General features: G+C 63.1%; 1 protein-coding gene across 10 annotated transcripts in view; it reads right to left on the bottom strand.

The window, feature by feature from the left end:
• Positions 1–25,053, bottom strand: part of HUWE1 (HECT, UBA and WWE domain containing E3 ubiquitin protein ligase 1) — a 74,376-nt gene that overhangs the window by 29,505 nt on the left and 19,818 nt on the right. For all 10 annotated transcript variants that reach the window (XM_085563439.1, XM_085563432.1, XM_085563438.1 and 7 more), the window contains 25 exons: positions 24,379–24,501; positions 22,997–23,228; positions 21,985–22,212; positions 20,975–21,097; positions 20,116–20,211; positions 19,231–19,500; positions 17,806–17,958; positions 16,591–16,718; positions 16,419–16,500; positions 15,456–15,632; positions 14,410–14,536; positions 13,216–13,670; positions 12,166–12,361; positions 10,769–10,936; positions 8,497–8,639; positions 7,911–7,977; positions 6,707–6,915; positions 5,667–5,878; positions 4,270–4,449; positions 3,482–3,648; positions 2,502–2,647; positions 2,346–2,421; positions 1,147–1,245; positions 769–902; positions 17–188 (listed from right to left, as the gene is read on the bottom strand). In XM_085563439.1, coding sequence (XP_085419565.1) covers positions 17–188; positions 769–902; positions 1,147–1,245; positions 2,346–2,421; positions 2,502–2,647; positions 3,482–3,648; positions 4,270–4,449; positions 5,667–5,878; positions 6,707–6,915; positions 7,911–7,977; positions 8,497–8,639; positions 10,769–10,936; positions 12,166–12,361; positions 13,216–13,670; positions 14,410–14,536; positions 15,456–15,632; positions 16,419–16,500; positions 16,591–16,718; positions 17,806–17,958; positions 19,231–19,500; positions 20,116–20,211; positions 20,975–21,097; positions 21,985–22,212; positions 22,997–23,228; positions 24,379–24,501 — 4,163 coding nt within the window. The remainder of the gene's footprint in view (positions 1–16; positions 189–768; positions 903–1,146; positions 1,246–2,345; positions 2,422–2,501; positions 2,648–3,481; positions 3,649–4,269; positions 4,450–5,666; positions 5,879–6,706; positions 6,916–7,910; positions 7,978–8,496; positions 8,640–10,768; positions 10,937–12,165; positions 12,362–13,215; positions 13,671–14,409; positions 14,537–15,455; positions 15,633–16,418; positions 16,501–16,590; positions 16,719–17,805; positions 17,959–19,230; positions 19,501–20,115; positions 20,212–20,974; positions 21,098–21,984; positions 22,213–22,996; positions 23,229–24,378; positions 24,502–25,053) is intronic.

The raw sequence follows: 25,053 nt of genomic DNA, 5'->3' as shown, positions 1-25,053 counted from the left end.
CCCCCCAGTGCCATACTGGGGCTGGAGAACATGTTGTCGAACTCGATGATGAGGTCGTCGTCGCGGTCAAAGCGCTCGAAGCGCACGAGGGGCGAGGCGTTCATGTCGGGGTAATCCTCGTCCAGCTCCATCTCCGAGCCATCATCGTCATCCTCCTCCTCCTCACCTTCCTCACCCTCCTCATCGTCCTGGCAGGGTCCGACAGGGGGTCAGCAGGCCCCAGATTGGGGAGTTTTGGCCCAAAACAGCCCACCCTGATCCAAAACTAGGGCATTTTGCCCCAAAACAGCAATCCTGACCCAAAATTGGGGGTACCCTGACTCAAAACAGCACCCCCTGATCCTAAACTGGGGGCATCTTGACCCAAAACAGGGCACCAAACCCCAAATGACACCCCCTGACCCTCAAAGTGGGGGTTCCCTGACCCTAAATGACCCAAAAAGACACGTCCTGACCCAAAACAGGGCACCCTGACCCAAAATATCACCCCCTGACCAAAACAGCAAGCCTTGACCCAGACCTGGGGGCACTTTGACCCAAAACAGGGCTCATGACCCCCAATATTGGAGGACCCCGACCCCAAATGGCCCAAAGGACCCCCCAGACCAAAACCTGGGGGCACTTTGACCCAAAACAGAGCATCCCACCCCAAAACAGGGGCACAGCTACAGAGAAGACTCTGTTATTTAGGGGGGACCCTTGAGGGTGATCCCAATGTTTTGGGGGCACCCCTGAGTTTTGGGAGGCCCCTCAGCGCTTTAACCCCACCTGATCATCCTCATCCTCTTCTTCCTCCTCCTCCTCCTCGTCCTGGCTGTCATCCTCATCCTCGTTGCTGCCGCTGCTGTCCTCCTCCTGCGTGTGCTCCTCCTCATCCTCGGGGTCCAGGATGTTCATGGAATCTGTGGGGAGGGGTCAGGGGGGTCTGTAAAACTCCGAGACCCCCCAGGGACACCCCCAAATCCCCGATCCAAATTTCCCCCATGATCTCACAGGGAGCCCAACACGCCCAGGCTGCTCCAGCCTGGCAGCCCTCCCCGAGCCCTGGGGTGCTTCCAGTTCCTCCCAAACCCCAAAAGCCCAAAAGCCCAAAAGCCCAAAGGCCCAAAAGCCCAAAAGCCCAAAGGCCCAAAGGCCCGCGCCCACCTTCGCGGTTGGCCTGCAGCGTGGAGGCCTGGCTGAGGTTGGACGGAGCCTCGTCCATCAGGACGTCCTCCTGCGACTCGTCCTCGGCCGAGCGGCTCACTGGGGACAGGGGACACGGCCAGGGGTCAGCCTGATGGCCAGGGGTCACCCTGATGGCCAGGGGTCACCCTGATGGCCAAGGGGTCAGCCTGATGGCCAGGGGTCACCCTGATGGCCAGGGGTCACCCTGATGGCCAGGGGGTCAGCCTGATGGCCAGGGGTCACCCTGATGGCCAGGGAGTCACCCTGATGGCCAGGGGACAGCCTGATGGCCAAGGGGTCAGCCTGATGGCCAGGGGTCACCCTGATGGCCAGGGAGTCACTCTGATGGCCAGGGAGTCACTCTGATGGCCAAGGGTGTCACTCTGATGTCCTGAGAGTCACCCTGATGGCCAGGGGTCACCCTGATGGCCAAGGGGTCATCCTGATATTCAGGGGTCACCCTGATGGCCAAGGGGTCACCCTGATGGCCAGGGAGTCACTCTGATGTCCAGGGAGTCACCCTGATGGCCAGCGATCACCCAGCTGCCCAGCGGTCACCCTGCTGCCCAGGGGTCACCCTGCTGCCCAGTGGTCACCCTGCTGCCCAGCGGTCACTCTGCTGCCCAGTGGTCACCCTGCTGCCCAGTGGTCACTCTGCTGCCCAGTGGTCACCCTGCTGCCCAGTGGTCACTCTGCTGCCCAGAGGTCACTCTGCTGCCCAGTGGTCACTCTGCTGCCCAGTGGTCACCCTGCTGCCCAGCGGTCACTCTGCTGCCCAGTGGTCACCCAGCTGCCCAATGGTCACCCTGCTGCCCAATGGTCACCCTGCTGCCCAGTGGTCACTCTGCTGCCCAGCGGTCACCCTGCTGCCCAGTGGTCACTCTGCTGCCCACTGGTCACCCTGCTGCCCAGTGGTCACTCTGCTGCCCAGTGGTCACTCTGCTGCCCAGCTGTGACTCTGCTGCCCACTGGTCACCCTGCTGCCCAGCTGTCACCCTGCTGCCCAGTGGTCACTCTGCTGCCCAGCGGTCACCCAGCTGCCCAGCGGTCACCCTGCTGCCCAGTGGTCACTCTGCTGCCCAGTGGTCACCCTGCTGCCCAGCGGTCACCCTGCTGCCCAGTGGTCACCCTGCTGCCCAGTGGTCACCCTGCTGCCCAGTGGTCACTCTGTCCCTCACCGATGATGGTGCTGTTGCCGTCGGCGCCGTCCCGCTCCAGCAGCTCGTCAATGAGATCCTCCAGCTCGTTCTCCACCTGGAGGGGGGCACAGGAGGGGTTTGGGGGTGCTGGGGGGGACTTGGGGGTCTCGGGGGAATTGGGGAGGGGTCCCTGACCTGCATCTCCTGGGTGGTGAGCCCCTCGGGCTGCCCGGCCAGCACCACCGTGTCCCCCTCGGCCTCGCCGTCCATGTCCCCGTCGGCCGCCTCGGCCTGCGCTGCCTCCGCGTCCTCCTCGGGGGGCTCGGGGTCCCCGGGGTCCCCTGGGGGGCACAGGGGTCGTGGGGTGTCATGGGGGACAGGAGGGTCCCCTGGGGGGCAGAGGGGTTGTGGGGGGGACAGGAGGGTCCCCTGGGGGTCATGGGGTGTGGGGGCACCACTGGTGGTGTGGCCATGGGGTGACCCGGGGGTCCCAAGGGTAGCACCTCCATCAGGGGCAGCTGTGACTGACCCTGGGGCAGTGGGTGACACTGGGGGGACATGGGGTGACACCGGGGCAGTGGGTGACACTGGGGGTGGGGGTGTGGGGTGACACCGGGGGGCCATGGGGTGACCTGGGGGTCCCAGGGGTGGCATCTCCATCAGGGGCAGCTGTGACTGACCCTGGGGCAGTGGGTGACACTGGGGGGACATGGGGTGACACCGGGGCTGTGGAGTGACACCAGGTAGCTGTGGGGTGACACTGGGGGTGTGGCTGTGGGGTGACACTGGGGCAGTGGGTGACACCGGGGCAGTGGGTGACACCGGGGCAGTGGGTGACACCGGGGGGCCATGGGGTGACCTGGGGGTCCCAGGGCTGGCACCTCCATCAGGGGCAGCTGTGACTGACCCTGGGGCAGTGGGTGACACCGGGGCAGTGGGTGACACCGGGGAGACATGGGGTGACACCAGGGCAGTGGGTGATACCAGGGGGCCATGGGGTGACCCGGGGGTCCCAGGGGTGACACCTCCATCAGGGGCAGTTGTGACTGACCCTGGGGCAGTGGGTGACACCGGGGGGCCGTGGGGTGACACCGGGGCAGTGGGTGACACCGGGGGGCTGTGGGGTGACCCGGGGGGCCTTGGGGTGACCCGGGGGTCCCGGAGTGGGGCGGTACCTCCGTCGGGGGGCGCGGCCCCCGCCTCGCGGGCGCCGCCGTTGCCCTCGGCCTTGCTCTTGCTGGAGGAGCCCTTGGCCCCGAAGAGCCCGCTGGGCTGGTTCACGATGCGCGACAGCGTCTCCAGCGGCTTCAGCGCCGCGTTCACCGTGTTGGCCATGTTGGGGCTGGGGGGGCAGCGCTGGCACCCCAACCGGCACGGACCCCCACGCCAGAGGGGACCCCTGAACTGGCAGGGAACCCCCCTGAACCCAGCAGGGACCCCAAAACCCAGCAGGAACCCGCAAACCCAGCATGGACCCCCAAATCCACCACGGTCCTCCTCAAGACACCCCAAAACCCCAATGAAGCTCCCTCAAACCCCCTCAAGATCCCTGAAAACCCCTCCAGACCCCAACCAAGCTCCCCCAAAGACCACTGAAAACCTCTTGAGACCCCAACCAAGCTCCCCAAAGACCACTGAAAACCCCTTGAGACCCCAAGCAAGCTCCCCAAAGACCACTGAAAACCCCTTGAGACCCCAAGCAAGCTCCCCAAAGACCACTGAAAACCCCTCCAGACCCCAAGCAAGCTCCCCAAAGACCACTGAAAACCCCTTGAGACCCCAACCAAGCTCCCCCAAAGACCACTGAAAACCCCTCCAGACCCCAACCAAGCTCCCCCAAAGACCACTGAAAACCTCTCGAGACCCCAACCAAGCTCCCCAAAGACCACTGAAAACCCCTCGAGACCCCCTCAAACCCCCTTAACACCCCCCAGGCCCTCAGGGCACCCCCCCAGCCCCTCACCTGGACAGGTCGAGGCTGTGGGGCACACGGGCCAGGTCGTTGACCAGCCCCTTCTTGAGGAACAGGCGGATGATGTTGTTCATGCCGTTGTGGGGCGGCTTGGCCGCGCTGCTGTAGAAGCTCGAGGTGGACGGGCACGACTCCATGATGGTGCTGATGATGCACATGACGGCCTGGAGCCTGCGGGGACAGCGCAGCAGTCACTCGGGGGGACAGCGGTCACTCCAGGGACAGCGGTCACTCCAGGGGACAGTGGTCACTCCAGGGACAGCGGTCACTCCAGGGACAGCGGTCACTCCAGGGGACAGTGGTCACTCGGGGGGGATGGGGGACAAGGGATGCTCTGAGGGACAGCGGTCCCTCTAGGAGGACAGTGGTCATTCAGGAGGAATGGCGGACAGTCTGGAGGACAGTGGTCACTCCAGGGGACAGCGGTCACTCTGGAGGACAGCAGTCACTCGAGGGGACAGGCCACACTCTCAAGTGACAATGGACACTCTGGGGGACACCGGTCACGCCATGGGGACACTGGTCATTCCGGGTGGACACTGACACTGTTCACTCCAGGGGGATAAAGGGACACTGGTCACGTTGTGGGGGACAGAGGATGGGAGACATCGGTCACCTCGGGGCTGTCTCTGCTGTCCCTCGCATTGTCCCCAGCTGTCCCCAACATTGTCCCCAGCTCCCAGCTGTCCCCACACTATCCCCACACTGTCCCCACGGTACCCACATGCTGTCCCCACATTGTCCCCATGGTACCTGCACGTTGCCCCCACGCTGTCCCCACGCTGTCCCCACACTGTCCCCAGCTGTCCCCACACTGTCCCCACACTGTCCCCACGCTGTCCCCAGCTGTCCCCACATTGTCCCCACACTGTCCCCACACTGTCCCCACACTGTCTCCAGCTGTCCCCACGCTGTCCCCACACTGTCCCCAGCTGTCCCCACATTGTCCCCACGCTGTCCATTGTCCCCACACTGTCTCCAGCTGTCCCCACACTGTCCCCACACTGTCCCCAGCTGTCCCCACGCTGTCCCCAGCTGTCCCCACATTGTCCCCACGCTGTCCCCACGCTGTCCATTGTCCCCACACTGTCTCCAGCTGTCCCCACACTGTCCCCAGCTGTCCCCATGCTGTCCCCACGCTGTCCCCACACTGTCCCCAGCTGTCCCCACGCTGTCCCCACGCTGTCCCCACACTGTCCCCAGCTGTCCCCACACTGTCCCCACACTGTCCCCACGCTGTCCCCACACTGTCCCCAGCTGTCCCCACACTGTCCCCACGCTGTCCCCACACTGTCCCCAGCTGTCCCCACACTGTCCCCAGCTGTCCCCACACTGTCCCCACACTGTCCCCACATTGTCCCCACGCTGTCCCCACGCTGTCCCCACACCTGGCGTGTTTCTCGGTGCTCTCGGCCATGGCCAGGGCGCGGCCGAGGGCGGCCTTGACCTCGTTGACCAGGGCCACCTGGGCATCGGTGCCGCTGCCGGCCGCGGCCAGGCTGGCCAGGAAGAGCCGCGCCAGCGCCGGCGTGTCCTTGTCCTCGGCGTTCTGCTGGTGGGGCAGCAGGTGGTCCAGGACAAAGGCCAGCACGCTGCAGTCCTGGGGGGACACAGGGGTCACACGCCCGGACCCACGGCCGGGGGGACCCAGGGGACCCTCAGGGTAAGGGGACAGGGGACCCTCGAGCACAGGGGACAGGACTGGGGTGTCTGGGGGGACAGGGGACCCCAGTCAGTGGGGTGACAGGGGACCCTCGAGCACAGGGGACAGGATTGGGGTGTCTGGGGGGACAGGGGACCCCAATCAGTGGGGTGACAGGGGACCCTCGAGCACAGGGGACAGGACTGAGGTGCTTGGGGGGACAGGGGACCCCAATCAGTGGGGTGACAGGGGACCCTCGAGCACAGGGGACAGGATTGGGGTGTCTGGGGGGACAGGGGACCCCAATCAGTGGGGTGACAGGGGCCCCCAAGCACAGGGGACAGGATTGAGGTGCTTGGGGTGACAGGGGCCCCCAAGCACAGGGGACAGGATTGGGGTGTCTGGGGGGACAGGGGACCCCAATCAGTGGGGTGACAGGGGACCCTCGAGCACAGGGGACAGGATTGGGGTGTCTGGGGGGACAGGGGACCCCAATCAGTTGGGTGACCCTGAGCACAGGAGGTGGGACTGAGGTGTCTGGGGGTACAGGGGACCCTCACAATCAAGGTGACAAGGGGTGACAAGTGACGCCCCTCCCCGAGGTGACAACAGACCCCAAAGCACAGGGAGCTGACAGAACCCCCTCATGCACACCCGGACAGGGACACAGCTGTCTCTGCTGGCCCTGTCCCCACCGTGTCACCTCCCCTCACTGCACACCCTGACAGACACACACGGCTGTCCCTGTGCCCTGCCCCTCTGGCGGCCGTGTCCCCGCGGTGTCACCTCCTTGATGAGCTCGGACTGCCCCACGCTGTAGCTGTAGTTGGCGATCAGGGCGGCGATGCCCACGTAGGAGCGCACCAGCTCGGCCAGCAGCCGCAGGATGGTCGAGGTGGGCATCAGGGGCTTGGAGCCCCGCGCCCGGCCCCGCTCCTCGCCACGCTCCCCTTCCTTCTCCTTGCGGCCCTCGCGGCCCTCCTCGGGGCTGGACGCTGTGGGGACATGGGGACAGTCAGGGGACAGTCAGGGGACAGTCAGGGGACACAGAGACAGTGTCAGGGGACAGTCAGGGGACACGGGGACAGCGTCAGGGGACACAGGGACAGCATCAGGGGACACGGGGACAGCGCCAGGGGACACGGGGACAGTGTCAGGGGACAGTCAGGGGACACAGGGACAGTGTCAGGGGACACGGGGACAGTGTCAGGGGACACGGGGACAGTGTCAGGGGACAGTCAGGGGACACAGGGACAGTGTCAGGGGACACGGGGACAGTGTCAGGGGACACGGGGACAGTGTCAGGGGACAGTCAGGGGACACGGGGACAGTGCCAGGGGAGACGGGGACAGCGTCAGGGGACAGTCAGGGGACATGGGGACAGCGTCAGGGGACACGGGGACAGTGCCAGGGGACACGGGGACAGCGTCAGGGGACACGGGGACAGTGTCAGGGGACAGTCAGGGGACACGGGGACAGTGTCAGGGGACACGGGGACAGTGCCAGGGGACAGTCAGGAGACACGGGGACAGCGTCAGGGGACACGGGGACAGCATCAGGGGACAGTCAGGGGACATGGGGACAGCGTCAGGGGACACGGGGACAGTGCCAGGGGACAGTCAGGGGACATTGGGACAGTGTCAGGGAACACGGGGACAGTGTCAGGGGACAAGGGGACAGTGTCAGGGGACAGTCAGGGGACACAGGGACAGTGTCAGGGGACACAGGGGAGCAGGGGGGCACAGGAGAGCATCCTTAGGGGACACCAGGGAGCACAGGGGGCACCATTGAGGGGTGCAGAGGGGATGGTGAAAGTCTCAAAGACACAGAGAGGACCTCAGGGGACGTGGAGGGGACACAGAGGGGACATTGGGATGTGTGGGGGTAGAGAGAAGATGTTGGGGAGGTTGGGAGTATCGGTGTCACAGGGATGGGAGGGGACATCAGGGACAAGCAGGGGACACCAGAGGACTCGGGGGGACAGTGCCACCTTCTCCCTGGGGGGTTCCCGAGGGTGGTGTCTCGGCCGTGGCTCCATCAGCAGCAAAAACCTGGGCCTGGGGGAGCAGGGGGGGGGTCAGAGCGTGGGGGAGCCCCCCAAAACCCCACAGACCCACAAAGTCCCCCATTACCCCCTCCCTCAAATATCCCTGGGAACACTGGGCCCTCCAAATCCCCCAAACCAACACTCAGCCCCCCAAAACCACCCCCCAGGCCCCGAAACCACACCCCAGCCCTGCCAGACCCCCCCAAATCACCCCTCAGCCCCCCACAAAAACCACCCCCCACCCTCCCAAACTGCTCCCAGGCCCCAAAACCAAACTGCAGCCCTGCCAGACCCCCCCAAATCACCCCTCAGCCCCCCCCAAAAACCACCCCCCACCCTCCCAAACTGCCCGCAGGCCCCAAAACCAAACTGCAGCCCTGCCAGACCCCCCCAGCCACCCCTCAGCTCCCCCGAAACACCCGTCAGCTCCCCCAAATCACCCCTCAACTCCCCCGAATCACCCCTCAGCTCCCCCAAACCGCCCCCCATCCCCCCCAAACCGCCCCCCAGGACCCCCCCAGCCCCCTACGTTGATGGCGAAGCCGGCGGGGGGGTCGAAGTCGGCGGGCGGGCGGGTCAGGCTGCGGTACTGCTGGTACATGTCGTCCCCGATGTCCGACAGCAGCTGGCTCACCTCGCTGGGCGCCGCGCTCTTGGGGTCCCCCTTGTCACCTGAGTGGGGACACGGCGCTCAGGGGGGGACAGGAGACCCCCCCAGAGGGGCTGAGGATGCCTGGGGGATGGGGCAGCCTGATTGCCGCCCAGTACAGACACCCCAGTTCCTTCCTGCGTGGACACCCCGATTCCTTCTCTCCCTACATGGACACCCCAGTTCTCTTCCTACGTGGACACCCAAATTCTGTTCCTATATGGACACCCCAGTTCTCTCCCTATATGGACACCCCAATTCCTTCTCTCCCTACATGGACACCCCAGTTTTGTTCCTATATGGACACCCTAATTCTGTCCCTACAGGGACACCCCAATTCTGCTCCTACACGGACACCCCAATTCTGTCTCTACATGGACACCCAAATTCTGTTCCTATATGGACACCCCAGTTCTGTTCCTGTATGGACACCCCAATTCTGCTCCTACATGGACACCCCAGTTCTGTTCCTGTATGGACACCCCAATTCTGCTCCTACATGGACACCCCAGTTCTGTTCCTGTATGGACACCCCAATTCTGTCCCTTTTTGGACACCCCAATTCTGTTCCTACATGGACACCCCAATTCTTTCTCTCCCTACATGGACACCCCAATTCTGTCCCTATTTGGACACCCCAATTCTGTTCCTACATGGACACCCCAATTCTGTCTCTACATGGACACCCAAATTTTGTTCCTATATGGACACCCCAATTCTCTCCCTATATGGACACCCCAATTCTGTTCCCATATGGACACCCCAATTCTGCTCCTACATGGACACCCCAGTTCTGTTCCTGTATGGACACCCCAATTCTGTCCCTTTTTGGACACCCCAATTCTGTTCCTACATGGACACCCCAATTCTTTCTCTCCCTACATGGACACCCCAATTCTCTCCCTACATGGACACCCCAGTTCTGTTCCTACAGAGACACCCCAATTCTGTTCCTATATGGACACCCCCGTTCTGTTCCTATATGGACACCTCAATTCCTTCTCTACAGGAACACCCCAGTTCCGTTCCTACATGGACACCCCAATTCATTCTCTACGTGGACACCCCAATTCTGTCCCTATTTGGACACCCCAATTCCATCCCTACATGAACACACCAATTCCATCCATATATGAACACCCCAATTCCCCGCACATGAAAACCCCCAAATCCTTTTCCACATCTACCTCGCTCCTTGGGAACACCCCAATTTCCTCGTGTGCCCCCCAATCCTTGCTCCCTGCGCTCCCCCCCTCCCTCCATAACCCCCAAACCTCCCTGGGGGTGTGTGCCCCCATTGTGGGGGACCCGAGCCCCCCAAACCCTTGTCAGAGGCCCAGGACAGTGCACAGGACACCCCAATTCCTGTTCCACGTGCACCCCACTCCTCCCTCTGCACCCCAAACCTCACTGGGGGTGTTTGTCCCCATTGTGGGGGTTCCCCAAGTCCCCCAGATCCTTGCCAGGAGCCCAGGACATCACCCAGGACACCCCCAGGGGCACAGTGGGCATGCATGGCATTGAACAGGACACCCCAAATCCCGTTCTACGTGCACCCCACTCCTCCCTCTGCACCCCAAACCTCACTGGGGGTGTTTGCTCCCATTGTGGGGGCTCCCCAAGTCCCCCAAACCCCTGCCAAAGACCCAGGACATCACCCAGGACACCCCCAGGGGCACAGTGGGCACACATGGCATTGAACAGGACACCCCAAATCCCGTTCCACATGCACCCCACTCCTCCCTCTGTCCCCCAACTCCCCAGGAGGGGCCCGAGACCACCATGCCCTCATCAGGGATGTGGTGGGCACCCAGGACATCGCACAGGACACCCCAATTCCTGTTCCACGTGCACCTCACTCCTCCCTCTGTACCCCAAACCTCACTGGGGGTGTTTGCCCCCATTGTGGGGGTTCCCCCAAACATCACACAGGACACCCACAGGGGCACAGTGGGCACACATGGCATTGAACAGGACACCCCAAATCCCGTTCAATGTGCACCCCACTCCTCCCTCTGCCCCCCTGAGCCCTCCCATACCCTCACTGGGGGTATGGTAAGCACCCAGGACATCACACAGGACACCCCAATTCCCGTTCCACATGCACCCCACTCCTCCCTCTGCTCTCCCCAGCCCCCCGAGCCCCCCGTACCCTCGTCGGGGGCGTGGTAGGCGGCCAGGGCGTTGAGCATGTCGTAGATGACGTCGCGGATGGGCTCGGGGATGGGCGGCAGCGCGGCCGCCTTGGCCGGCGTGGTCTTCACCAGCTGCACCGCGTTGGGCCCCTTGATCCGCAGGTTCTCGAACTCGTCGTCGGAGGCTGGGAAATTTGGGGGGGAAATGGGGGGGGTCAGGGATTTGGGGGGATCCTCAGCAGTGTCAGGTTGGGGAGGAGTTGTGGGAGTCACGTGGTGAAGATGAGGATGAGGTGGGACTCTGGTTTTTGGGATGTGGAGGCACCTCTGGGACCACCATTCTGTCTGAGAGACTGCTGGGCCCCCTGCTCTGAGGCTAAAGGGACCCCCAGGACCCCATTTTTGGGAACAGAGGCACCCCTGAGTCCTCTTCAGGAACCTCTCCCAGGATCCCATGTTCTGGGGACAGGGGGACCCCTGGGGACTTCTTCTCTGAGGATAAACGGATCCTGGGACCCCATTTTTGGGCACAGAGGCACCTGTGGGACCCCATTTTTGGGGATAGAGGCACCCCTAGAACCCCTGCTCTGAGAGACCCCTGGGACCCCGTTTTGTGGGGATAGAGGCAGCCTGGGATCCTCTCCGGGAATCCTCCTAGGATTCCTCAGAGGTGCCAGGGATCCCCAGGATCCCTCCCATGCCCCCATTTCCCCCTCCAAGAACCCCCCCAGCTGCCAGGCCCCCATCCAGGACCACCCCCAAGTCCTCTCCAGGACCCACCAGGCTCAGACTCCACTCTAGGGGCTTGTCCAGGTACCAAGACCCTCCCCAGGATCCTCCCCACATCCCAGGCCCCACTCTAGGGGCTTGTCCAGGTACCAAGACCCTCCCCAGGATCCTCCCCACATCCCAGGCTCCACTCTAGGGGCTTGTTCCAGGCACCAAGACCCTCCTCAGGATCCTCCCCACATCCCAGGCTCCACTCTAGGGGCTTGTTCCAAGTACCAAGACCCTCCCCAGGATCCTCCCCACATCCCAGGCCCTTTCTAGGAGCTTGTTCCAAGTACCAAGACCCTCCCCAGGATCCTCCCCACATCCCAGGCCCCTTTCTAGGAGCTTGTTCCAGGCACCAAGACCCTCCCCAGGATCCTCCCCACATCCCAGGCCCCTTTCTAGGAGCTTGTTCCAGGCACCAAGACCCTCGCCAGGATCCTCCCCACATCCCAGGCTCCACTCTAGGGGCTTGTCCAGGTACCAAGACCCTCCCCAGGATCCTCCCCACATCCCAGGCTCCACTCTAGGGGCTTGTTCAGGTACCAAGACCCTCCCCAGGATCCTCCCCACATCCCAGGCCCCACTCTAGGGGTTTGTTCCAGGCACCAAGACCCTCCCCAGGATCCTCCGTGCCCCTCACCGGTGCCGGAGCCGCGCGGCGCGGGCAGGGCGATGCGGATGCAGCCCGTGGCCACCTCGGTGAAGACGTGGGGGCTGCGGCAGGCGGCGGGGCCCAGCACCCTCAGGATGTAATTCACCTCCCGCGAGCCCAGGCTGCCCGACACCACCCCCGAGGTGGTGCTGCCCGCCCCGCTCGTGGCCGCTGAGCGCACCACCTGGGCACGGGGACACGGCGGGGACACCGTGGGCACGGGGCCAGAGGGGCACCCCCGGGAGAGCTTCCCGAGGGAGCCCAGAGCCCCGGAGCTGCAGAGCCCGCGGCCCCGCTGGCCCCAGAGCGCCAACTCCCTGATGCCCCTGTGCCCACAACCCCAATTCCCTGATGCCCCCGTGCCCACAACCCCAATTCCCTGATGCCCCTGTGCCCACAACCCCAATTCCCTGATGCCCCTGTGCCCACAACCCCAATTCCCTGATGCCCTTGTACCCACAACCCCCAATTCCCTGATGCCCCTGTGCCCACAACCCCAATTCCCTGATGCCCCTGTGCCCACAACCCCCAATTCCCTGATGCCCTTGTACCCACAACCCCCAATTTCCTGTTCCTCTTGTCACCAGTGTCCCCTGGACCCCAATTCCCTGTTCCCCTTGTCCCCTGCAGCCCCAATTCCCTTCTCCCCTGTCCCCCAGCCCCCCAACCCCCAATCTCCTCTCCCCTAGCCCCCCAATCCCCTCTCCCTTTATCCCCTGTCCCCCAGCCCCTCAATCCCCTCTCCCCTCTCCCCTAGCCCCTCAATCCCCCAATCCCCTCTCCCCGAGCCCCTCAATCCCCTCTCCCCTCTCCCCAGCCCCCCAACCCCCTATCCCTCAGCCCCCCAATCCCCTCTCCCTTTATCCCCTCTCCCCCAGCCCCCCAATCCCCTCTCCCCAGCCCCCCAATCCCCTCTCCCATCTCCCCAGCCCCCCAATCCCCTCTCCCGCAACCCCCCAATCCCCTCAATCCCCTCTCCCCCAGCCCCCCAATCCCCTCACCCCTCTCCCCAGCCCCCCAGTCCCCTCTCCCCCTCACCTTCTCCATGGTGTGCCGCAGCGTGCAGGGGTCCTCGATGATGTGCCGGAAGAGCAGGGTGACGAGCGGCGTGAAGCCGGTGAAGCCGGAGCTCTGCGTCAGCGCCAGGATGGTGCGGGTGGAGCGCAGCTCGGCGAAGAGCAGCGCGTGCTTGTGCTGCCGCGTCAGGCGCAGGCACAGGCGCAGCGTGGCGTGCAGCGTGTCGGGGTCCACGGGTACCCCCAGCATGCTGACGCACGCCCGCAGCACGGCCGGCACCGCCTCCTCCGCCAGGCCCCGCACCGGAGCCTCGGCGTCCGCCTCCTCCCGCGGCTCCTCGGGGGTCGGCGTGGGGCACGGAGGGGACGGGCAGGGGGCGGCGGCGGTGCTGCTGCTGGTGGTGGTGGTGGTGGTGGTGGTGGTGGTGGTGGTAGGGGTGGAGGGGGGGTCTTCCTCTGTAGAAGGGGGGTCTGGAGCTGTGGGGATGGGGAAAGGGGGGAGGAGGGTGGTTTTGGGGGGTGGCACTCACTTGTGGTCCCTGTGACCCCCCCCAATGACCATTCTGATCCCCCCCATGACCCCCTAATGGCCATTCTGACCCCCTAATGGCCATTCTGACCCCCAGTGACCATGCTGACCCCCAATGACCATTCTGATCCCACCATGACCCCCTAATGGCCATTCTGACCCCCTAATGGCCATTCTGACCCCCAGTGACCATTCTGACCCCCAGTGACCATTCTGATCCCCCCATGACCCCTGTGACCCCCCTCATGGCCATTCTGACCCCCAATGACCATTCTGACCCCCAGTGACCATTCTGATCCCACCATGACCCCCCCATGGCAATGCTGACCCCCAATGACCATTCTGATCCCCCCCATGACCCCCCCGTGGCCATTCTGATCCCACCATGACCATTCTGACCCCCAGTGACCATTCTGACCCCCAGTGACCATTCTGATCCCCCCATGACCCCTGTGACCCCCCTCATGGCCATTCTGACCCCACTGTGACCTCTGTGACCCCCCCCATAGCCTCCATGACCTGCCATGACCATTGTGACCCCTTCATGACCCCCCAAAACCCCTCAGACCCCTCCCATAACTCCTCAGACTCCCTGCAAAACTCCTCCAACCTGCCCATGACCCCTCAGACCCTCCCCAAAACCTCTCAGACTCCCCAAAACCCCTCAGCCCCCCCCCAGCCCCATACCGGGGGTCTCGTCCTTGCCCTTCCCCTCGGGGTCCTCGGTCCCCCCCTCGTCGCGGCCCTTCCCGGCCCGGGGGGGTCTCAGCAGCGTCAGCATCACCGGGCGCCGGTTCCCGGTCTCCTCGTTCACCTGGGGACACCAGAGGGGACCGGGGTGACACTGGGGCCCCTCCCCACGGGGTGACACCAGGGGTGTCCCTCTGCCATGGGGGGATTCCCCATCCCACGAGGTGACACCAGTGGGGTGTCCCCTGCAGTGGGTGACACTGGAGCTGTGTTCCCCTGTCCTGGATGGCCCCAGGGGACTGTCCCCTACCTTCAGGGCTTTGTCCCCATGCCCTGGGTGCCCCCATGACCCCCAGCCCATGCCCTGCCACTCACCTGCACCGTGGTGGTGAACTGGATGGCATAGTGCCATGTCCCCACTCCCCAGGGCTGTGTCCCCATGCCCCGGGGCCGTGTCCCCATGCCCCGGGGCTGTGTCCCCACGCCCCCAGCCCCTCACCTGCACCATGGTGGTAAACTGGATGGCATAGTGCCATGTCCCCACTCCCCAGGGCTGTGTCCCCATGCCCCGGGGCCGTGTCCCCATGCCCCGGGGCCGTGTCCCCATGACCCAGGGTTGTGTCCCCATGACCCTGGGCCGTGTCTCCATGCCCCTGGGCCGTGCCCCCACGCCCAAGGACCGTGTCCCCATGCCCCAGGGCTGTGTCCCCACACCCCAGGGCTGTGTCCCCACGCCCCCAGGGCTGTGTCCCCATGACTTTGAGCCGTGTCCCCACGCCCCCCAGCCCGTGCCAGCCCTTCACCTGCACCATGGTGGTAAACTGGATGGCATAGTGCCATGTCCCCACACCCCAGGGCTGTGTCCCCACACCTCAGGGCTGTGTCCCCATGACCCTGAACCGTGTCCCCACACCCCAGGGCTGTGTCCCCACACCCCAGGGCCGTGTCCCCATGACCCAGGGTTGTGTCCCCACACCCCAGGGCTGTGTCTCCATGCCCCTGGGCCGTGTCCCCACGCCCCCCAGCCCGTGCCAGCCCTTCACCTGCACCATGGTGGTGAACTGCACGGTGTAGCGCCGCCGGCCGGCCGTGAAGCGCACGCTGGGCTCTCCGGCGCGCCACGCCGCGTCGATGGTGCTGTTGTTGCTGGCGCTGTAGCTGCACCAGCGGCCCGAGCGGTCGTCGAACCAGCGCCAGTTGTTCCCAGTGGCCTGCAGGTACTGGGGGGGCACGTGGGGAAAGGGGGTTCAGCAGCCTGGAGCTCCTCGTGTGCCCCCCAAACCCCGCTCGGGGTGGCACCGGGTGTGGTGGGGTGGTGAGGTCACCGTCCCCATCGCAGGGATGCTGTGTTCCCCAGGACCCCGTGTGTCACCCCAGACCCTGTGTGTCACCCCCTGTGTCCCCCAGGACCTCTGTGTCCCCCTTGTGTCACCCCTTGTGTCCCCCAGGACCCTGTGCATCACCACCTGTGTCCCCCAGCACCCTGAGGCCCCTCCCCAGGACCCTGTGTGTCACCCCGTGTCCCCCAGGACCCTGTGTCACCCCTTGTGTCCCCCAGGACCCTGTGTGTCCCCCCTGTGTCCCCCCCTGTGTCCCCCAGGACCCTGTGTGTCACCCCCTGTGTCCCCCAGGACCCTGTGTCACCCCTGTGTCACCCCTTGTGTCCCCCAGGACCCTGTGCGTCACCCCCGTGTCCCCCAGGACCCTGTGTCACCCCCTGTGTCCCCCAGGACCCTGTGTGTCACCCCCGTGTCCCCCAGACCCTGCGTGTCACCCCTTGTGTCCCCCAGGACCCCGAGGCCCCACCCCAGCACCCTGTGTGTCACCCCTTTGTCACCCCAGGCTCTGTGCATCAGCCCCTGTGTCACCTCCTGTGCCCCCCCCAGTGTCACCCTGGCTGCTCCAACCCCACCCAGCCCCACTGTGTGTCCCCAGAATCCCCCCCATGTCCCATCCCAGCCCCCCCAAACCCCCCAGGACCCCCCAAATTTCCCCCAGCCCCCCACCTTGTTCATCTGCGCGCGGCGCTTGGAGGACACGGCCGTCTTCTCGTAGAAATCAATCAGCAGCAGCACAGGGGTGATCCACCTTTTTTTGGGGGGGCAAAAGAGCCGTGAGAGCATCCTGGGGGGAGTTTTGGGGTGGTTCTGGGGGGCTCTGCGAGGGGTCACTCCTTACTTGGGGGTCTGCACCTCCTTGTGCTCCTTGGCAGCCTGCAGGCAGGGCTGCACCACCTCCAGCAGCTTGATCAGCACGTCCAGCACGCAGCTGGACTCCACCACACGGGCACAGGGCAGCTTCAGCTCCTGGGGAGGGTCGGGGGCACCCCAAAAAACATCAGCACCCCGAAATATCCACCAAAACACCCCCAAAATCCTGAGCAAAATACCCAGAAACAGCCCCGAAATAGCCACAGAAACAGCCCCAAACCAGCACACGAGCTGGACCCCACCATGGGGTGTTTCAGATCCAAAAACATCAGCATCCCCCAAAAACATCCCAAACACTCCCAAAATACCCTCAAAACTCCCCAAAACCACCCCAAACCTCAGGATTTTTGGAAAAATGAGCCACCTCTAGAAAACAGACAGCATGTTTTGTGAGGCCCAGGGACCCTGGGATGCTCCCCACAATTTTTTGGGTGCCTCCCCCAGGTTTTGGGGTTACTGCCCCAAGTTTTGGGGTTCTCACAGGTTTTTAGATCCCACCTAAAACTTTAGCTCATTCCCCCCCCACCCCCCACCCCATTTTTTGGGGTCACTCCCCAGGTTTTAGGTTACCCCCCTCAGGTTTTGGGGTCACTCCCCAGGTTTTGCATTACCCCTCTCAGGTTTTGGGGTCACTCCCCAGGTTTTGCATTACCCCTCTCAGGTTTTGGGGTCACTCCCCATGTTTTGGGTTACCCCCCTCAGGTTTTGGGGTCACTTCCCAGGTTTTGGGTTACCCCCCCCTCAGGTTTTGGGGTCACTCCCAGGTTTTGGTGTCACTCCCCAGGTTTTGGGGTCACTCCCCAGGTTTTGCATTACCCCTCTCAGGTTTTGGGGTCACTCCCCAGGTTTTGGGTTACCCCCCCTCAGGTTTTCGGGTCACTCCCCAGGTTTTGGGGTCACTCCCCAGGTTTTGCATTACCCCTCTCAGGTTTTGGGGTCACTCCCCAGGTTTTGGGGTCACACCCCAGGTTTTGGGTTATCCCTCTCAGGTTTTGGGGTCACTCCCCAGGTTTTGGGGTCACTCCCCAGGTTTTGGGTTATCCCCCTCAGGTTTTGTGGTCACTCCCCAGGTTTTGGGTTACCCCCTCAGGTTTTGGAGTCACTCCCCAGGTTTTGGGGTCACTCCCCAGGTTTTGGGTTACCCCCCTCAGGTTTTGTGGTCACTCCCCAGGTTTTGGGGTACCTCGAAGAGCAGGGTGAGCAGCAGGATGCGCGTGGCCAGGTTGGAGGCCTGGGGCAGGGTGGCCATTTGGCTGATCCACTCTGACACCGTCTTGGTGTCGCTGGTGGTCAGTGGCACGGCCGCCTTGATCAGGACATCGGCCGCCTCCCACACCTGGGGGTCAGTGAGGGTCAGCGGGGTCAGGGGCTCAGTGGGATTTAGGGGGTCAGTGAGGGTCAGCGGGGCTCAGGGGTCACTGGGGCTCAGGGGGTCAGTGAGATTTAGGAGGTCAGTGAGGGTCAGCGGGGTCAGTGGGGCTCAGGGGTCACTGGGGCTCAGTGGGGTCAGTGGGATTTAGGGGGTCAGTGAGGGTCAGCGGGGCTCAGGGGTCACTGGGGCTCAGGGGGTCAGTGGGATTTAGGGGGTCAGTGAGGGTCAGCGGGGTCAGCGGGGCTCAGGGATCACTGGGGCTCAGTGGGGTCAGTTGGTCAGTGGGATTTAGGGGGTCAGTGGGATTTAGGGGGTCAGTGAGGGTCAGGGTGGTCAGTAGGGTAAGAGTGGTCAGGGGTCAGTGGGGCACCTGGCACACCTGGGGGTTCAGGGGGGTCTCAGGGCTGGTTCAGGGTGGGTTTAGGGCACGTTTAGAGGTCTCAGGGTAGCTTTGGGGCAGGTTTAGGCTGAGTTTAGGCCGGGTTCAGGCCTCCATACCTGCTGCACCACCTGCTTGAGCACTAAGCCCTGGCAGACCAGGCAGTCAGGGGTCTCAGGGCTGGTTTGGGGGTCTCAGGGTGGGTTTGGGGCAGGTTTAGGCAGAGTTTAGGCTGAGTTTAGGCTGGGTTTAGGCCGGGTTCAGGCCTCCATACCTGCTGCACCACCTGCTTGAGCACTGAGCCCTGGCAGGCCAGGCAGTCAGGGGTCTCAAGGCTGGTTTGGGGGTCTCAGGGTGGGTTTGGGACAGGTTTGGGGCAGGTTTAGGCTGAATTTAGGCCGGGTTCAGGCCTCCATACCTGCTGCACCACCTGCTTGAGCACTAAGCCCTGGCAGACCAGGCAGTCAGGGGTCTCAGGGCTGGTTTGGGGGTCTCAGGGTGGGTTTGGGGCAGGTTTAGGCTGAGTTTAGGCTGAATTTAGGCCGGGTTCAGGCCTCCATACCTGCTGCACCCCATTTGAGCACTAAGCCCTGGCAGGCCAGGCAGTCAGGGGTCTCAGGACTGGTCTGGGGGTCTCAGGGTGGGTTTGGGGCAGGTTTAGGCTGAGTTTAGGCTGAATTTAGGCCGGGTTCAGGCCTCCATACCTGCTGCACCCCATTTGAGCACTAAGCCCTGGCAGGCCAGGCAGTCAGGGGTCTCAGGACTGGTTTGGGGGTCTCAGGGTGGGTTTGGGACAGGTTTGGGGCAGGTTTAGGCTGAATTTAGGCTGGGTTTAGGCCGGGTTCAGGCCTCCATACCTGCTGCACCACCTGCTTGAGCACGCTGTCCCGGTAGGCCGGGCCGTTGCGGCGCACGGCCGTCATCAGCAGGTCGCAGACGCGGTACACGGTGTCCGGCAGCTCGTCCAGCAGCTGCGAGCAGCCGGGCAGCATCGAGTCCGTGAAGGCGCCGAGCTCGGCCGCCTCCAGCGGCTCGGCCCCCTCGAACTTCTCCAGGCACTTGGCCTCCTCCTCCTCCTGCCGCTCCCGCGCCCGCCGCTCCTCCTCCTCCTTGCGGCACGCGGCCTCCTGGGGGGGGAAATGGGGTGAGGAGGGGGATTTGGGGGAGAAATGGGGGTTTGGGGGGAGAAATGGGGGAGAAATGGGGGTTTGGGAGGAGAAATTGGGGTTTGGGACAGGGAAATCAGGGAGAAATGGGAGTTTGGGGCGGAAATTGGGGTTTGGGACAGGGAAATCAGGGAGAAAAGGGAGTCTGGGTGGAGAAATTGGGATTTGGGATAGGGAAATGCTGGAGAAATTGGGGTTTGGGGCAGGAAAATCAGGGAGAAATGGGGGTTTGGGGGAGAAATGGGGGCTTGGGGCAGGGAAATGGGGGTTTATGGCACAGAAATGGGGGAGAATAGGAGGTTTGGGGCAGGGAAATGGCGGTTTGGGGCAGGGAAATGGGGGAGAAAAGGGGGCTTGGGGCAGGGAAATGGGGGAGAAATTGGGGTTTGGGACAGGGAAATCAAACCCCTTTTTCTTTGGGGAAGAAAAGGGGGTTTGGGACAGGGAAATGGGGGAGAAAAGAGGGTTTGGGGCAGAGAAATGGGGGTTTGGAGCAGGGAAATGGGAGAGAAATTGAGGTTTTGGGATAGGAAACAAGGATTTGGGATAGGAAATGGGGTTTTTGGGAGGTCCCACCTCGGGGGACTCGGCACGCTGCTCCATGGGGATGTCCTGGCCCAGGGACATGGCGATGGCTCTCATCATCTGATCCTCCTCCGACATGCTCAGGTCCTGGGGGGCAGCGTCAGGGGCTGCGGCGACCCCCAGAGCACCCCAAAATCCCCCCCAGAACACCCCAAAATCCACCAGAACCCCCAAAACCCCTGAAAATCTCTGAGAACCACCCCTCAAAAACACCCCAAAACCCCCCAGGAACCCTGCCACCGAAACATTCTGGACCCACAAAAACCCCCAACCACCCGAAATTCCCCAGAACCCAGCCTGAACCACTCAGGACTTTCAGAATCACTCCAAAACCACCCCAAAACCTCTGAAATCCCCCCCATTTCTCCTTGCCCTGCTCCAGAACCCCCCAGCCCCACCACTGACCTGCACGGAGCCCCCCCTAAACCCCTCCCTGTGCCCCCCAAACCCCTCCCTGTGCCCCCCAAACCCCTCCCTGTGCCCCCCAAATTCCCCCATTTCCCCTTTCCCCACTGCAGAGCCCCCCCAAACCCCTCCCTGTGCCCCCCAAACCCCTCCCTGTGCCCCCCAAACTCCCCCATTTGCCCTTTCCCCAGTGCAGAGCCCCCCCCAAACCCCTCCCTGTGCCACCCAAACCCCTCCCTGTGCCCCCCAAACCCCCCCATTTCCCCTCTCCCCACTGCAGAACCCCCCCAAACCCCTCCCTGTGCCCCTCAAACTCCCCCATTTCCCCTTTCCCCACTGCAGAACCCCCCCAAACCCCTCCCTGTGCCCCCCAAACCCCTCCCTGTGCCCCCCAAACCCCCCATTTGCCCTTGCCCCCTGCTCCAGCCCCCCCAGCCCCACTGACCCGTGCTGAGCCCCCTATGAGCGGGGGCGGGTGGGTGAGCAGGTACTCCGTGGCCTGCTCCATGGTGTTGGTGTTGAGCAGAGCCTCCATGGCGTGCTCCCGCGAGAAACCCATGTCCATCAGCTGGGGGGGCACACCGAGGGGTTTGAGGGGATTTCGGGGGCACGAGGAGGATGGTAAGGTGGCACAAGGAGGGGTTGAGGGGGGGCTCAGAGTCAGGGATGGGTTTGCGGGACACGGCGAGGGATTTGGGGGCACAGAAAGGGGTTTGAAGATTTGGAGGGACCTCCCAACCCCTATTTTTGCCTCCCCCCTCATTTTTCCTTCCCAATCCCCGTTTTTGATCTCCCACCTGCATTTTTTTTGTCCCACCTCTCAGTTTTTGACCTCCCACCCCTCAGTTTTTGGCCTCCCACCCCCATTTTTTCATCCCACCTCTCAGTTTTTGATATCCCACCCCTCAGTTTTTGACCTCCAACCCCCGTATTTTCATCCCACCCAAGTTTTTGACCTCCCACTTTTTTTCCCTTCCACCCCCCAGTTTTTGACCTCCCACCCCCATATTTTCATCCCACCCCCCAGTTTTTGACCTCCCACCCCCATTTTCTTTGTCCCACCCCTCAGTTTTTGACCTCCCACCATTTTTTCCCTCCCACCCCCCAGTTTTTGACCTCCCACCCTCATTTTTTCATCCCACCTCTCAGTTTTTTCCCTCCCACCCCCATTTTTTCCCTCCCACCCCCCAGTTTTTGACCTCCCACCCCCATTTTCTTTGTCCCACCGCCCAGTTTTTGACCTCCCACCCCCATATTTTCATCCCACCCCCCAGTTTTTGACCTCCCACCCCCCAGTTTTTGACCTCCCACCCCCATATTTTCATCCCACTCCCCAGTTTTTGACCTCCCACTCCCATTTTCTTTGTCCCACCCCCCAGTTTTTTCCCTCCCACCCCCATTTTTTCACCCCACCCCTCATTTTTCGAGCTCCACGGCCACGTCCCGGCCCCGTACCTGCTGCAGCTGCTGCTGGTTGACGTGGGGCTCCCTGCGGGTCCCCCCCTCGTCGCCCCCGGGCTCGTCGGGCGCGGGCCCCTCTCGCTCGCGGCCCAGGCGCTCGCGCAGCAGCGGCTCGGCCCGCAGGATGTGGCACAGGATGGCCAGCATGGACTCGGCCATGCGGCCGCCGTACACCTTCAGCGGCCGCCGCTGCCACAGCTGCTTGATGCAGGCGAAGGCGGCCTGGGGACACGGCAGGGAGGTGGGGACACCATGGGGAGAGGGTGGGGACGTGAATTTTGGCGGGGGGGAAATGTGGTATCCCCCCCACCAAACCCAATTCCCTCCCACCAAATCCCATTCCCTTCCCCAAATCCCCTATCCCGCATCCCAAACACCATTTCCCCTCCCAAACCCCATTTTACCTCTCCCAAACTCCATTCCCACATCCCAAACCCCATTCCCCTCCCAAACCCCATTTTACCTCTCCCAAACCCCATTCCCCCCATCCCAAATCCCATTTCCCCTCCCAAACCCCATTTCTCCTCCCCCAGACCCCATTCCCCCCATCCCAAATCCCATTTCCCCCCCAAACCCCATTTTTCCTCCCCCAAACCCCATTTCCTCCCTCCTAAATCTCATTCCTCCCATCCCAAACCAAATTTTCCCCACAACTCCACTTCCCCCATCCCAAATCCCATTTCCCCTCCCAAACCCCATTTCTCCTCCCCCAGACCCCATTCCCCCATCCCAAATCCCATTTCCCCCCCAAACCCCATTTTTCCTCCCCCAAACCCCATTTCCTCCCTCCTAAATCTCATTCCTCCCATCCCAAACCAAATTTTCCCCCACAACTCCACTTCCCCCATCCCAAACCCATTTCCCCCCCAAACCCCATTTCCCCCCCCAAACCCCATTTTCCCCCCCAAACTCCCCCATCCCAAACCCTATTTCCCCTGCAAAACCCCATTTTTCCCCCACCAAACCCCATTTTCCCCCCCCAAACCCCATTTTTCCCCCTGCCCACCTTCTGGGTGACCACGAGGAAGCGCAGGGCGCTGAAGGGGGGGTGTCCGTGTGGGGGGGCCTTGGCGGGCAGCGCGTGGGGGGACTCCAGCACCGTGCTGGGGTTCACCATCTTCTCCACCAGCATCAGCCACGCGTCCAGGAACTCGCCGGTGCCGTCCGGCAGGTCGGGGTGCTCCAGACCCTCCCCCACCGGCACCTTGCCCCCCATGGACAGCGCCCAGTTAAAGGTCCTGGGGGGAAAAAGGGATTTGGGGTGTTGGGAAGGACCCCGAGGTCATGGGAGGGACCAGTTAAAGGTCCTGGGGGTGTTGGGAGAGACCCTGAGGTCATGGGAGCATCCCCCCACCCACAGGAAGGGAGTTGGAGGGGTCAGTGTCCAGGGGCAGGGTCACTGTCCAGGGGCAGTGTCCGTGTCCAGGGGCAGGGTCACTGTCCAGGGGCAGTGTCCATGTCCAGGGGCAGTGTCCATGTCCAGGGGCAGGGTCACTGTCCAGGGGCAGTGTCCGTGTCCAGGGGCAGTGTCCGTGTCCAGGGGCAGTGTCCGTGTCCAGGGGCAGTGTCTGTGTCCAGGGGCAGTGTCCGTGTCCAGGGGCAGTGTCTGTGTCCAGGGGCAGGGTCACTGTCCAGGGGCAGTGTCCGTGTCCAGGGGCAGTGTCCGTGTCCAGGGGCAGTGTCCGTGTCCAGGGGCAGGGTCACTGTCCAGGGGCAGTGTCCGTGTCCAGGGGCAGTGTCCGTGTCCAGGGGCAGGGTCACTGTCCAGGGGCAGTGTCCGTGTCCAGGGCCAGGGTCACTGACCAGGGCCAGGGTCACTGACCAGGGCCAGGGTCCGTGTCCCAGCATCAGTGTCCAGGGGCATTGGTCTGTGTCCATGGTCAGTATCCAGTGCCCAGTCAGTGTCCAGTCAGTGTCCAGGGTATGTGGTCAGTGTGTGGTGTCTTTGGTCAGTGTGCAATGTCCAGGCAGTGTCCATGGTCAGTGTCCGGGCTCAGTGTCCGGTCAGTGTCCAGGCAGTGTCCATGGTCAGTGTCCAGTCAGTGTCCGGGCTCAGTGTCCGGTCAGTGTCCGGGGTCAGTGTCTGTGGTCAGTGTCCATGGTCAGTGTCCAGGGTCAGTGTCCAGGGTCAGTGTCCAGTCAGTGTCCAGGGTCAGTGTCCATGGTCAGTGTCCATGGTCAGTGTCCAGAGTCAGTGTCCGGGCTCAGTGTCCGGTCAGTGTCCAGGGTCAGTGTCCATGGTCAGTGTCCAGTCAGTGTCCGGGCTCAGTGTCCGGTCAGTGTCCAGGGTCAGTGTCTGTGGTCAGTGCCCGGTCAGTGCCCAGTCAGTGCCCGGTCAGTGCCCAGGATCACTGCCCGGTCAGTGTCCGGGGTCAGTGTCCAGCTCACTCGAAGAGGGCGTTGTGGCCGCCGGAGCAGAGGAATTTCTGCAGCATGAGGTGATAGGGGAACTTGCGCTCGTCGAACAGCATGGGCGACGTGAACCCCACCGAGCAGATGAAGAACGTCAGCCTGGGGGCACGGGGTGGTCAGTGCTGGGCACGGCACCGGGCACTGCCCACGGGCACAGCACTGGGCACTGCCCACGGCCACTGACCACGGGCACTGCCCACGGGCACTGCCCAAGCTCCGGCCCCTGGAGGTGGCAGACCCGTCCCTGTCCCTGGTCTGTCCCTGTCACCCCAGCCCTGCCCCTCTCCCCAGCTCCCCCCCTTTTTTCCAAGCCCGCCCCATTCCCAACCTCACCCCTCTCCCGTACCCTGCCCCATTCCCATTCCCAGCCCCTCCTGTCCCAGCCTCACTCCTGCCCTATTCCCAGCCCTGTTCCTATTTCCTCTCCCGTTTCCAATCCTGTTCCTATGCATGTCCCTACTCCCATTCCCATCCGTGTTCCCATTCCCTTTGCCTCTCTCTCCCTTATTCCCATCCCTGTTCCCATTCCCATTCCCTCTCTCTCCCCTATTCCCAATTCTGTTCCCATCCCCATCCCCATCCTCATTCCCATCCCTGTTCCTATTTCCATTCCCATTTCCAATCATGCTCCCATTCCCATTCCTACGCACA

The sequence above is a fragment of the Lonchura striata genome, chromosome 31 (genome assembly GCF_050655825.1).
Source record: "Lonchura striata isolate lonStrDom1 chromosome 31, ASM5065582v1, whole genome shotgun sequence".
In the NCBI taxonomy this organism is placed as follows: domain Eukaryota; kingdom Metazoa; phylum Chordata; class Aves; order Passeriformes; family Estrildidae; genus Lonchura; species Lonchura striata.
This window is presented reverse-complemented; position numbering and strand designations above follow the sequence as displayed.